This window comes from Antennarius striatus, chromosome 12 (assembly GCF_040054535.1).
Source record: "Antennarius striatus isolate MH-2024 chromosome 12, ASM4005453v1, whole genome shotgun sequence".
NCBI lineage: Eukaryota > Metazoa > Chordata > Actinopteri > Lophiiformes > Antennariidae > Antennarius > Antennarius striatus.
In genome coordinates, this window is record NC_090787.1 from 6,374,689 (window position 1) to 6,389,220 (window position 14,532).

Genomic DNA, 14,532 nt, shown 5'->3' on the forward strand with positions numbered 1-14,532 from the left:
GCTTGTAGGACGTTTACCTCCACTCACAGAAACCCAGTCATATAGGTTTCACCAACGGGCTGGAGGGCAGCTGGGGGTGGAGTCACCTGGCAGTAATTTGGATAATGGGTGTGTCGTTTAAGGCGACCATCCAAATGTCTGCCAAGTTGTGGATGGACCTCTGTAGGTACCATGAACCATCAGGTTGTGGATTGACCTCTGTAGGTATTATGAACCATCAGGCTGTGGTTGGACCTCTGTAGGTACCGTGGACCATCAGGCTGTGGATGGACCTCTGTAGATGCTATGAACCATCAGGCTGTGGGTGGACCTCTGTAGGTACCGTGGACCATCAGGCTGTGGATGGACCTCTGTAGGTACCGTGAAACATCTTGACTGAACGTGGACTCACCTGTGACGAGGAGCTCAGCCGTGCTCGTGGCTTGTCCAGCTCCATTGGTGGCTCTGACAGAAAACCTTCCGCTGTGGGCGGCGGTCACAACAGGGATCCTCAGAACAGCACGGCCGTCGCTGAACGAGATCTGAACGCCGGGTAGAGCGGCAGCAGAAAGAACCTGGCCATCACGGAACCAGCTCACCTCAGGAACTGGAGCACCTGAAGACAGGACACAGTCCAACCATGTGCCAAATCCCAACATGCTTCATTACTGATGGGAACTCAAGGTTTGCTTTAAACCTCCCTCAGCATCTCAGGGTAGGCTGGCTGTTTAAGCTAACCTAGCATCAGGCTAATGTTCTATCTGCTCTATCAAGTTATGCTTTTAGAAGAAACAACAGATTCCTAGTTTGTGGCACTGCATTGGTTTCTTTTCTTATTACTGCAGCAAGTAAAGCTAAATTTATAGGAAGGAAAGTGAGCACCTCCTTCCTGCTGAATGCACCTTGAGCACCAACAGCTAGCATATCCTCAACAAGTCTGCATGCTAACATCAAACATAGCTAGAAGCTATCCCTGTAGAAATCGACCAATCCTACACGTTCCTTTAAACAAACATTAACAATCCAAAGGTTCTCAAGCAGGAACATCATGTTGATTAGAACTCATGCTGGACTCCCATCATGTCCTTTAATTGCCCCTCCCTTGACAGTGACATCACATCAACAGCTCCATCAATCCACTTCCTTACCACTGACTTGAGCCTCAAACGTCGCGGCACTACCCTCAAGTGCCACGACGCTCTGCAGCGGCTGAGTGAACGTGGGTGCTTGTGTTGACATGTTGGTCGACACCCTGTGAACAAAGACAAGATGTGGTTAGAGACCTGTCCCCATTGGGTTTACTCGTCCCTCTGATTTCAGGGGGTAGAGGTCGTTTGATGACTGAAGGTAAATGTAGCTCCATGTCTGTGAGATGTAGACAAACACGAGGCGAACTTGTCCTGCAGAACCAAACAGAACCCCTGCAGACTCCCTAAACACCCCCTGAATACACCTTAAAAGCACCCTAAAAGCTCCCTGAAAATATTCTGAACACGCACTAAAAGCACCCTGAAAGCATCACAAAAGCACCCTGAATACACCCCGAACACCATCCATTAAACCACCCACCAAGTTACTTTGACTGTTTTTGCGTGAACTTCAAACGAGCTGAGAACAGAACTTTGACGACGTTCTAATGAGGTTATAATTTTAATTATTTTAGTGATGACATCGTCTGATATAAATCCAAAATGTTTCTTTTTGTTTACAAAATTAGCTAAAGAAAACAGTGGGCGTGTCAGTGTGGATAGGGTTGCCCACAAACTGTTGGTCGAGGCTCAGATCCCCCTGGCGACCGGGGGCCTGAGTCCTACCCGGGTCCCTTTGAGAGAGATAGGTTTCCTGGAGGCTCATCTTCCTACGCGTCTCATCTCGTGGTCTTGAACATTGACAGAAAACAGATCAAGGTTCATATTTGAGTCTGACTTTGACTCACAACTGACGGGTCTCGTCCAGAATGTCCCAGACGATGATCTAGAGGTCTCTGGAGCTGGACAGCTGAGCTGCTGAAAGCGATGAAGCCCCTTGCTAATCTTCAGGGTTATTTTTAGGGGTCTGTCCCTGGACCTGGATAAGGCTCAAGGGGGTCTGGGTAATAAACCAGCAGCTGATCAGACCAGATTAGAATCATTTGTTCTCCCAGAGAAGAACTGGTTTTACATGTCAGTCCAGTTCAGGTTGGATCTCATGTTTAAGCTCTAGAAAAGGAACACTTCTAGAACGTTACAGGACTTTTGTACTAAAACTTTCAACTGTATGAAACTGAAGACATTTTCATTTGGTGGTCATACATGTAATGACATGTTATGACACGTTACAACATCAGAAATACGACATGCGATAAAAATGCGCAATAGAGAACTTGAGTCGAACATGTGGTGTTCTATTTTGAATGTTACTGAACCGGGTAGACCGGCTCGTTCCTTTGACAGTAAAGACGATAAAACGGTCCGCGTGATCTGAGTGTTTGGTGATGAGTTCATATTCCTTCCTCTTTTCAACAAATTTCACTTTTTCATTCCCTGTAAGCTGAAATTTCGTCTGTCGTGTCTCATTGAAGGGCTTCGTGGTTCTGTTAACTGACTAACGACATGACCGCAGTAACCTGATGGACACCCCCCTTCAACAGTCAGTCCAAGTCAGTCATTAGGCTGCTGGACCACAAGTGTGATTGGTCACACCAGATGTCCTCTGTCCACATCAGAGGAGAACTTGTGGTTCCACAAAGAACCTTCAATAACATAAATACTCCATCGTCATGAGTGACCAACGCTTCAGACCAATCAGTAGAAACGTGGCTGTTCTGTGTTGACATGAATGCTAACTGATCTGGGTACAGCTAATCGTCGGCGGTGACTCAGCGACAGGTGCATGCAGCCGTTAACTGGAGTTGTGTTCCTGCTGGGACCGCTGGAGTCCAGCCATCAGCAGGTGTGAAGGAAACATCAGCATCAGCAGCGCCTACAATTCTCTCCTGGTTCTGGTAACATTTCATTACCTTCTGAGGAACTGGGACTCCTGCCCATAGGTGTACAAACAAGAGCCTGATTCCCCCGCACCACCCAGACCCCCAGAAAAACAAAGCTGTGAACCTGCCTCTTTCTAAACCTTCTAAATGTTACTTGAACTCCTGAAAGACTTTAAAATGTGGACTAAAGGTTTTTACAAAACCCATCAGAGCCATTTTACAGCCAACATGAAAAGGACCTGGATCAGAATGTTTTTGGGGAGGAACTGATCTATGAAGCAGTTCCACCACAGATCAAGGACTTATTCCAGCAGAAGCAGCAAAATAGTTTGAAAGTAAATCCTAAAGCATTCAAACTTTAACGTTTCTACAAATAAAATCCACTGAAGGAAAAACCACAGACATCACTGACTCACTTCAAATTGTCTATAAATAAACGGCAGCACAGACCACCAGCTGTTCTGGCCCCCCAGAATAAATCTTCAGTGATGCTGACACTTCCTTTGGGGGTGGGACACCACCCTCTAAAAATAACCCTTCCCCCGACACACCTCAGTTGATTGGCAGACACCATGTGGCACATAGCTGGAACTGATAGCCCGGGGCCGATTCCCTTAAAAAGCCATGGTGTCCATCTGAGAGTCCAGCCTGATGCTCTCAGGTCTATTCTGGGACGCCCCGCTTTAACCCCTCAAAGCTCCGCTAACAGCCCTTCAGTAAAATGTGGTAGACGTGTTGTCGGCGGTTAGTCCAGCTGCTCACGTCAATCACACAAACTCTCACAGCACTTACTTGTGTGGACAAGGATGCCTGGATGGCCCTCAAGGCTGAAATCTAATATCCCTTTATCCAGAAAATGTTGGGAGAAAGTCCAGAAGGAGAACCAGCGGAACCTGAAGCCCTCAGTCCAAACAAAACTAGCGGCTGTCAGCGCCGCGTAGTTCTGTCCCCTCCTGACAGCAGTCCCTCCAGCCGTGGCATCCGGGCTGGGAACGCTGTCTCTGCTCAGAGCAGCAAGTGTAGCACCAGGCTTTATACCCCTGTGACATCACACCGGACGCTGGCTGCCATTGGTCCGCCCATCATCCAGCCAGGCATCATGGGAAGACAGGGAAGCCATTTTATGCAACTGGTCACACCTGTCAGTCCGTCTACTGAAAACCAGTGAATCATTAGACAAACAGCGACTGAAGCGTCGGGACACATTTCAGTCAATGTGATGTCAAGTGTTTAGGTGGGCGGAGTCTCATCGCTCTGAGGGAAAGCTAATGAGGGATGCTGTTGATCGACTTCAGCTCAGCATTCAACACAATCATCCCCCAGCAGGTCATCCATAAACTGGACCAGCTTGGACTTAACACCTCCCTATGCAACTTGCTGCTGGACTTCCAGACAGGGAGACCACAGGTAGTTCGAGTCGGTAGCAACACCTCCAGCACCATCACGCTGAACACGGGAGCACCCCAAGAATGTGTACTGAGCCCCCTCCTCTTCACTCTGCTGACCCACGACTGCACACCAACTTCCAGCTCCAACCTCTTCATAAAGTTTGCAGAACCAGTGCTGTGGTGGGTCTCATCAAAAACAATGATGAGACAGCCTACAGAAATGAGGTGAGCTGCCTGGCTATGTGGTGCAAGGACAACAATCTCCATCTGAATGTGGAGAAGACGAAGGAGATTGTTGTGGACTTCAGGAGAGCACGCACCCAGCATGCTCCACTAACCATCTACGGTGCTGCAGTGGAAAGGGTCAGCAGCACCAAGTTCCTGGGTGTGCACATCTCCGAGGACCTGTCCTGGGGATGCAACACCGCATCACTGGCCAAAAGCCCAATAGCGCCTCTACTTCCTCCGCAAACTGAGGAGAGCAAGAGCCCCTCCCCCATCATGCTCACCTTCTACAAAGGCACCATCGAGAGCATACTGACAAGCTGCATCACTGTGTGGTACGGCTCCTGCGCCGTTTCCTGCCACAAGACCCTGCAACGCATCGTGAGAGCAGCTGAAAAGATCACTGGTGTTCCTCTCCCTTCCCTCACAGACATTTATAACACCCACCTCACCCGCAAAGCCATCAGCATTGCAGATGATCCCACGCACCCCCCCTCACAGCCTTTTCAGCCTGCTGCCATCAGGTAGGAGACTGCAGTCTGCAGGCCAGAACCAGCAGGCTCAAGGACAGTTTCTTTCACCAGGCGGTCAGGAGGCTCAACTCCCTCCCTGCTCTGCCCCCTGCCACAACCCTGAACTCTACTCTCACACTGCCCTGCCGTCCCCCCAGCACCTGACTATCTATCTTTCTCTCCCCCAGTCAACTCAGGGACTGCGCACACGCCACTTACCCTATGGGTTTAAAGAGTGTATAGAGATGTTTACCATCCCTTTATGTTTCGTCTCATACTTTGTGCTGTACTGTCTGATGTACTGTCTGTGTTGTACTGCCTGTGTTGTAATGCCTGTCTACCGTGGGTCAGAGAGGACTGCAATTTCATCTGTGCTGTACGTTGTGCTCATATGGTACATTTGACAATAAAGCTGACTTTGACTTTTGACTAACGTCATGTGACCCACACCATGAGGCGTGGTGATTGGGACTGTTGCCTCACAGCAAGAAGATCATGGGTTCAAACCCCGGCATGACCTTTCTGTGTACTCATGTTCACTTAAGGTGTTTATAAAGGACTAGGAGGGTCTGTAGGCCCCCGGGGGCCACGCGCTCAGGACCGTCGTATACTGACACAGCTGCTTCTCTGAACCCAAACCAGGTCACCTAACCTAACAATCAGCCCTGACCCCATGAGCTGATGGGGTTTCATCAACCAGGATTTTCAGGGATCATTCAGAGGAACCAGGATGAAGTCAAACCAGGAGAACATATCTGACCAATGAAACGGTTGATGGCTAAAACCCTGAAGGTCTGGGTTTCCTGAAGGCTGGATCTGACCGGCTGTGTTCAGGAGGACTGTCCAGTTCTAGTGGCTGGTGATGGGATCATATATTAAACCCAAAACCCACCCACAGCTCTTTACTCTGAAGCATCTTGACTTGAACAGAAACTCCAGGAACTCAAACGCTGGCTTGTTTCTATTAAACCTGACTCACATTGGAGCTCATCTGGGCAGGGACGGACCAGGTGGTCTCGAGACGTACCCTTAACTGAGAGGGAGAACCGCTAGGCTGGCAGGTGGCAGACCCAGCTACGTTGTCTCCTTTGTAGGCTAACAGTGGCTGGGCAAGCCAATGCCAACTCACCTGTGGCTCTAAGAACCAGCCGGAAACTTGAGCACCGCATAGGAACATGAGGATGTCCTTCGCTTCAACATGGCTCAAACCCAAACACAACACTTTGAAATGCTTCGTGTCATCGTCCCTCCCCATCGGCCTCCCCACATCTTGTGGGATAACCCCCCCCCCCCCCCCCCCGACTGACACCTGTCTGGGCCAATAACACTCCGTAAACACTGATGGTAGGTTCAAGTACAGTTCAGAGCCACAGATTTTACAGGACTAGCACAAGATTTATTTTAACGACAAATGTGATCAAACGAGAATTGGAGAGTATTTTAACGAGTCACATGTTTTGTGTCATTGTAATGCAAAAAAGTAAAACACATAACGATAGGAAGGATTCCAGTGGGGTATTATTCCCCCTGGATACCCACCATACTGTCATCAGCTAAGCTTCCTCTGGTACTTGGGGAACCCCCGGAATAACTCCACAACTTCACTTAACTCTGGTTAACTGTGTCAACATCTACTGATTTGATAACTTCACATTTGCATCTTTTGAATAGCCAAACTTTATTGACATCTCACTGTTAGCATGAGTGCTAGCATTGTTATTTCAACATCTGTTATGTAGTTAATGGTCTATAATCTGTAATTTAAAAAACCTAGAGGGACAGTGGGCTACGTTACCTTTAGTTAGCTCATTGCCTGCTAGCTCATCCATCCATTCATCCATCCATCCATCCATCCATCCAGTGCATAAAAATGAAAACACTTTCCAGTCACCTGACATAAATATCCTTTCTTTATTGATCTCATGTAATGTAGTTATTAGAGAGAGAGAGAGAGAGAGAGAGAGAGAGAGAGAGAGAGAGAGAGAGAGAGAGAGAGAGAGAGAGAGAGAGAGAGAGAGAGAGAGAGAGAGAGAGAGAGAGAGAGAGAGAGAGAGAGAGAGACCCCGTGAGTTTCCGACTCCTTTACCCGGTGGGTCGCCGACTGCCGACCCGGAACTGCAGAATATCACAAAGGATACAGGTGACAACGCAAAGGTTAAACAATCCCTCTGGTATCTTCCAATGCTGCAGTCCTGATTTCACAATTGCAGCCTTGTGAGGTTCCAACTCCACCCCACGCGGAATCACCGGGCATCAACCCAGAGGTCACAGGTGACAGCGCAAAGGTTAAACAGTCGCCGGACATCAACTCAGAGCCACAGAATAACATGCAGGACACGGATAACAGCACAAAGGATGGACAGAGTGATTTGGTGGAGGCTGAGGGGGCCAAAGAGACAGCCGCCAGTGTCGTAAAGTCTCTCCTGGAGAAGGACGAGGAGGAGGATGATATTGTGACAGATGAGCAATTATTAAAGATAGCTCTTAAAGGAAAAACATTAACACAAGAATGAATAAAACAAAGAAAATTTCTAAAGAAACACCTGAGACACCTCCCTGAAAGAGGCCGTAACATAAAAATATGATTTGCAAAAGATTTTTAAAAAATTCCTGCAAGACACAAAAGGTTCAAGGGCCAAAGTAGAAAAATGTTTTCCTCATTTCAACATGTTTCTGGATAGCGTCAGCTTTTATATGAAAAGTAAAACAAGAAGTGGTGAGCCTGTTTTTACAGACCTAGAGTTTTATAGATTGAAAAAACTAAGGAAAAAGGTAAAAGACATGATTGTAGATGAGGTGATTACGGAGAACCGATAATTGTTTTTTTTCTGGATTTTGTCTGTTGTTTTAGTTTGATTAATGTTAAAAGGTTAGATGTTTCGTCAATAAAACACACAGTATTTTTGAAAAATCCTTACTTGAATCTCTTGTATTTTGTGTCAACGTGATTATTTTGTCTTTTCTGTCAGATTTAAAGTAATGCCACCGACAAACATGATTTAATACGATATAATCTAGTAATCTATTACCACCTGGCTGTAACGGTCTCCTGCGTTTTCTGTGTGTCCTCAACGCTCCACTATTTTTCTGGTCTGGTGTCAAAGTTGTTGGTATCATCTTCTGGAGACATTATGCTACGTAGCTATACAAAAGCTAACAGAAGAGTACTCAGATTACTATGAGGTAGAGCAACCAGAGGAGAACACACAGAGTACCAAACCACTTGTTCCAGTCTCCAGTGATAATGGACAGCTTCTCCTGCTCCTCTAGGCACATTTCTCCACTATCTCCACCATGTCCAGTTTCTCCAGTGTCTCCACCATGCCCAGCTTCTGTAGTGTCTCCACTATCTCCACCATGTCCAGCTTCTCCAGTGTCTCTAGCTTCTCCGGTTTCTCCAGTGTCTCCAGCTTCTCCAGTGTCTCCAGAGGCCTCCTCTTCAGCAAGCGGCGGGCGGCTGATGGCCGACAGGCCTCCACAGTGAGACCTGGAGCACCATGATGACAAGGGGTCAGGCAGCACACAGTCTAGGATCTGGGTCCCCCGTTAGAGTGGACTCCACATAACACACCAGATGTAAGATCTATCTACAGTCTTCCCATTTGACTGGTCATGTGACGCAGCACCAGACAGTCAAACTGAACATGTTAAGGATCATGAAGATGAGTTGTCTCTAGTTTGCCTCACTATTAGCTTAACTGCAAGCCTGTCTACACAAATGGACAGTATGATAAACGGATGTCCAGATCAGCAGTGATGACTTCTTGTCAGTCAGACCATTTGACATCAATTAAAAACCAAACCAATGCTATAACTGAAATGCAGATTGTACTCTTAAGAAAGCTAAATCAACTTTACTAGCTAATTACTGAAGTGAATTTCTCTCCAAGCTTAAAACTAGTAGAATTGAAATGAGTTCCATATTGTTCTGCTTTCTTGGACAGTCATGCATGAGCAAGCTAAATGGAAGCATCACACTTCCTGCTCAGCTAATCCTGCATGTGGGCATACCTGCAATTTGTCTGACTGTTTGTGTGTTAGCATGTGCATTAGTACATGTCCATGAACCTGCATTAAGTCAGGGTGGATCACCAGAGACTCAGGGTGGGCTACAGTTGATTCTTCCTGGATATTTCAATTTGCTACATAAAGATGCCATATTTCAGTGGATAATCACCCTCTACCAATTGTCTGTGACCCAGAGGTAGTACTCCCATCCTAACCCCTAAACCCTAACCTACCCCTAACTGGAATATATTCACTTATCCTAACCCTTAAACACTAACCTAACCCAAACCGGAATCTATTCGGTTATCCTAACCCCAAAGCCCTAACCTAACATTAACCCAAACTGGAATCGATTCAGTCAGGAGTCAAATCGATCTTCAGTTCCTGATCCTAGATCCAGAAGGATTTTTTTCCCTAGGATAGCTGTCACTCTAATAAAGATACCACCATGATCCAGATTCTACGGGCAACAACACAATGGGAAACACGTCGCAGTTGGGTCAGGTTTGTCCTCTTCTTAAGAACCATTTATTTGGATCTGCTATTGGTGATGTTAACTATTCAGATGTTAGTATGGATTTCTGTGGTGAGACAGCCTGGACAGATGAATGACACATCCAGAGGTGATCTGGAATAAAGGCTCATGAGAATGCAGGTGTGAAAGGTGTCTGAGGTTGAACTGTGTGCTTCCTACTCTCAGAAAGTCTGTGTTATTGTGGAGCTGGTTATATGCTACCCACCAAGTGAGCGTGGGCTCTAGCAGTCCCGTCACCTCCACCTCTAGTGTCACCGGAGAGCCCTCCATGACAGTAGCCCGAGACAAGGGCCTACTGAAGCTGGGGGGGGAGGCTTTAGAGGCTTTTCCCTGGAGAAGAGACTCTGTCTGGACCTGGAGAGGAGAATGAGGAGCAGGAAATGGGGGCCCTTTAATTTGAGGAGTGAGTCTGATCCCCTCACGTATGGCAATGGGCTGACACAGACTTGGATCTTGGTCTTGGGTTGGTAGATGAGGTGATGAGGACCAGAGGGCTTCATGTGGATCAACCTGTTGAGGCAAAGCTTGACTTTCAGGTACTGGTGGGGAGATGGGCTTGATAGGGGTCATGCTAGGCTCACACACACTTTGCTGGGTACAGATTGAGTTCATGGACTCATGGAGTGAGTAGACTGTCTGGTGATGCTGCTCACTGCCGAACACATCGCTGTTTGTGCTGCTTCGGCTGGATATACTGTTGCTCTCAAAGCTGCTTGTCTCCGGCAGAACAGGGACGTGGACCTCACCAAGACTTCGGACGTCGTCCAGGGGAACATTGCATTGCCTGTTTGGAAGGGAGGACTGACAGAAAAGGTGTTTTTTGGTGATGGTTGGTGCTAAATTTAGGTTTCTGTACTGGGACATGGAGATCAAGGGTGTTTCATTGCTGGTTTGGGAGCAAGGTAGACTTAAGTAAGTCCTAGATTCAGAGTGTGTCTGGGACACACTGATGTCTTCAGGGACAGATTTGAGCTCTTGAGTCCCGTCATTGTGGACAACAGGAACTACGAGTCTGGGGCTCTGAGGGATTTCTCTGGCATCGTGGACTGGACCAATCTGTGGTGTAGTCCCACTCTGACATAAGGCTCTTTCTGCGGTTGAGTCCAGTCTGCTGCTAGCCCGTATCAAGGTGCAGCTGTCTGACGGGCAGGCCAGGGATGGTTCTTCCCTGGTTTGGTAAGAGTTTATGTCATGACAGAGGCCATTCTGGGAGTCAGTAGAGGAACTGGGCGTACGAAGGGATTTTCTCCATTGGGGAAATTTATCGCTGCATTTATGGACAGTGACTTGGGAAGATGTTTCATCTTTTATAAGGCCAATCCTGAAATCAGAGAGCAGCTGTTCAGTGTTGATGTCTTGAGGGAAAATAGTCAACCCAGTGTCATGTGTCTTGTCTTTGTGGATATTAGGGCTTGAACCATTAAAAAGCTGAATACAGTAACAAGACTGATGGAGGGTGGGGCTGCGATTGAGCTCTGCGGTCAGAATTAAGGCATCATCATTAGAGAGAACTTTGTGGTTCATCTTATCCAGGGTTCCAGTCAGACTCTGAAACTGGACTTTGTTCCTTGTGTGCTCCTGCATTGAGGGTTCAGTTTGTGAAGGACTCCTCTTCTTAGGTATATCAATGTCCTTGTTTGAGTAACAGTTCTGACTGCTGTGGACCCGGTTATAGCCTGGGGCTAACCTCAGGGAGAGGTTGGCCCTCATGGGGTCTGTTTCTGTGACGGTGTGTATGACGGTGGGGAGACTGCTGGTTATCGACACTTGGACAGGAACGGCCATCCGACACTGGTCAAACGAACTGGTCTGTGACATGAACCTGTAAAACAACAAGGATGTTAGGTATGGAGGGTGGAACAATGAGTGAGGCTGACCAGCAGTTCTGGTCTTTCTGCTCTGCCAGCAGACGATCACACCTAGTGTGGTCATTTGCTCCCAGAGACCATCCGAGAGGTTTATTCTAAACAGCTGGATTCTGTTTAGGATCTGAAGATGATTCTTTGGTTCTGACTGGCTGTGTGAAGTACAGATATTTAAACTCTTCTGAGGTTGCTAACCTTTAGTTGCACAATTTGAAGTTAAAGCTTGTTGAGCTTGAAATGAAGACTTAGCATCTGTCTACAATGTCATAGCTGTTCACAGCTTATGGACCATTCTAGTTCACAAGGTGTTGACCATGTTAGCGTAAGCATCATTATGAGATTCACTGACTAAGTGTGTGAATGGTGTTAAAGTTGAAGGGAAGAGAGGCTATGACATTGAATGTGACTGACAGGCGGTGGCAGAAACCTTTAGACATCAGAAAGACCAAGGAGTTGGATGAAGACAACATAAACATTGTGGACAGAGATGGACGGGGGGGGATGGACAGAGCCATCCACGTCTACAGTTAGAGGAGGGGTCTACTCCACCTCCTACCGTCATGCCATCCATCAGAAAGGTGGAGTCTAGTGAAGCTGATGATAATGATAGGAACTTTCATGATGCCCCAATTAGCTACCAATCCATTCCATCCAACACCCCATAATAGTACTCTGACCCAAATACGTGTTAGCGCCTCAGTGACCTCAGAATAGTGTAAATACTGAACTGAAGGAGTGGTTCCAGGTCCGGACTTCTACAGAACGTGATGGACCAGGATCTATGCTATAGAACCACAGGGTCCAGAAGATCAACACACCTGTTGGGAGGCGTCTCTGACTGAAGGGACTCTCTCTGTGGGGGGTCTGATATGGTAATGGTCCCACTGGGCTCTGACTGAAACTGGCACTGGTGGCTGTGCTGGTTGATATGGACGCCGTAGGAACTGGAACATAGACCCTCCTCTACGTCTGATTGGACCATGGTGGACTCCGGTGTCTCTGCCAGTGACGGCAGTGAAATGTCATCAGGGGACACACACTCATACTCATCATTAGAGAGGGCATCCTCTGGCATCACTTCCTGTTGTTGGAGCTCCACCTCTGGAAGGCCAGCTGTTGAAGCACCCTGTGGAGAAAAAACTGTTAGAACCTGTAGCTCACTGACACACACACACACACACACACACACACACACACACACACACACACACACACACACACACACAGACACACACACACACACACACACACACAGAGGTAGTTCTCAACTAACAAACAATTGTAGATATGAACAAACGTGCTTCACCATATCTGCCTATTGTCCTGCAGTTCCCCTTTCTGCCACAACTCCCACAGGGGCAGCACCACTGTGTTTACGCATCTCCAGCTCTCGCAACCCCTCTTCTTGTCTCTGTTAGCATCTCAGAGCGTCAGGTACTTTACTGTTTATAAATGCAATTTCCTCCGGGATTAATAAAGTATCTATCTTATCTTATCTTATCTTATGATAAATCATAGTGGAGATAAGGGGATTGGTGTCAGAGCTCTTCTGTGGAGAATCTGTGGTTTAAGGCCCCCATCATCTGTCACTATGGACCCCAGATACACAAAGCTCTTCAAAGACTCTTACAGTAACGATCACAAATGATGTTAAAACAGTTCAAACTCGACAAAATATCACCAAAGTGGAAATAATTAACAAAAACCACAAAACTCTGACACATTCAGAGTGTCTCAACACCCAGCACTCAATCCAGAGAGACAGACAGAAAGACAGGCAGGCGGAGAGAGACAGGGAGAGAGACATAGAGAGAGACAGGCAGAGAAAGACAGACACACAGACAGGTAGACAGAGAGAGATTTTGATTTGATTTTTAAAATCACGTTTAGTCATGAAAGCCAAATTACAATAAAATCACGTTGACACAAAATCAAAAAGATTCACATAAAAAGGAATTCACATCTCAAAAACAAACAATGGTAGGATTTTCAATATTACTGTGTGTTTCCTGAACAAAGAAAACATCTAACTTTTTAACATTTATCAAATTTAAAAAAACACCAAAAAAAAGATTAAATCCAAAAACAACTAAGTCATCCTTTTTACTTTTGTCATTAGTTTCTTCAATCTAAAAACCTCTTGGCCCATAAAAACTGGTTGGTCACTTCCTTCTGGATTCTTTAAATAAAAGCTGACACTATCCAGAAACATGTTGAGGTCAGGAAGGAATTTTGTACTTTAGCTCTCGAACCTTTTGTGTCTTGCAGGAATTTAAAAAACATCTTTTTTGAGTTATATTTTTCTTTTATGGCCTCTGTCAGACTGTTGTCATTTTCGTTTTCGGAGCTACTTGTGTCAGGAGGTGTCTCTGGTGTTTCTTGAGTAATTTTCTTTGCTTTATTTATTCTTGTGTTAGTGTGTTTTATTTTAGGAGCTATCTTTAATAATTCCTCGTCCACTCACAATATCATCTCTTCCTCCTTCTGACAGAGAGACAGACAGACAGACAGACAGACACCTATTTATCATGTGTAGGTTAGTCCCGGTCTAAATAACAGCAGTGACAAAGAAAGGGGGTCTGGGACAGACCCCTGAGGAACACCATTCATGACCTCTGACCTGAGGAGGTGCGGCCTGAGGCTGGGCGGTGTCATGTGTTTGGTGGTGTATGGCGTTGACCCGTCGACTGGCCCCCACTGGGCCGCAGGAGAGGCTGAAGCAGAGCGAGGAGGTCAGCGTCTCCGTTTGGCTGAAGGAGAAATTGAAAGACAAAACTTTATTTAAACCGACAACACAAAGTCTTTCTATCATGAACACATAAATAGTAAGACAACATTCCAGTTAGCCCCCCCGCTGGCAACTAATCCCAGGTGTACCCCACCTCCCGCCCATGGTCAGCTGGGATTGGCTCGTGTGACCGTAAATTGGAGACGATTACAGTTGTCACGTCTTCAAGAGCCAGCAAAAACTAGCTTCCTGTTCACACGTCTCTCTACTGGCACCAGACCAGCGGTCCCCACGGGCCGTGGACTGGTACCGGTCTGTGGGTCA

At 46.8% G+C, this 14,532-nt stretch overlaps 2 protein-coding genes across 12 annotated transcripts in view; both read right to left on the minus strand.

Moving 5' to 3' along the window:
* The window catches only part of LOC137604872 (titin-like), a 199,834-nt gene extending 195,899 nt beyond the window's left edge, over positions 1-3,935 (minus strand). For all 10 annotated transcript variants that reach the window (XM_068329062.1, XM_068329063.1, XM_068329064.1 and 7 more), the window contains exons 1-3: positions 3,740-3,935; positions 1,128-1,231; positions 392-595 (exon numbers count right to left, since the gene is read on the minus strand). In XM_068329062.1, the coding sequence (XP_068185163.1) occupies positions 392-595; positions 1,128-1,218 (295 nt within the window). In that variant the 5' untranslated portion in view covers positions 1,219-1,231; positions 3,740-3,935. The remainder of the gene's footprint in view (positions 1-391; positions 596-1,127; positions 1,232-3,739) is intronic.
* Positions 3,936-7,077: 3,142 nt separating this feature from the next.
* LOC137605264 (coiled-coil domain-containing protein 141-like) overlaps positions 7,078-14,532 on the minus strand; it is a 37,796-nt gene continuing 30,341 nt past the window's right edge. For both annotated transcript variants that reach the window (XM_068329814.1, XM_068329813.1), the window contains 4 exons: positions 14,101-14,230; positions 12,299-12,606; positions 9,821-11,437; positions 7,078-8,559 (listed from right to left, as the gene is read on the minus strand). In XM_068329814.1, coding sequence (XP_068185915.1) covers positions 8,241-8,559; positions 9,821-11,437; positions 12,299-12,606; positions 14,101-14,230 — 2,374 coding nt within the window. In that variant the 3' untranslated portion in view covers positions 7,078-8,240. The remainder of the gene's footprint in view (positions 8,560-9,820; positions 11,438-12,298; positions 12,607-14,100; positions 14,231-14,532) is intronic.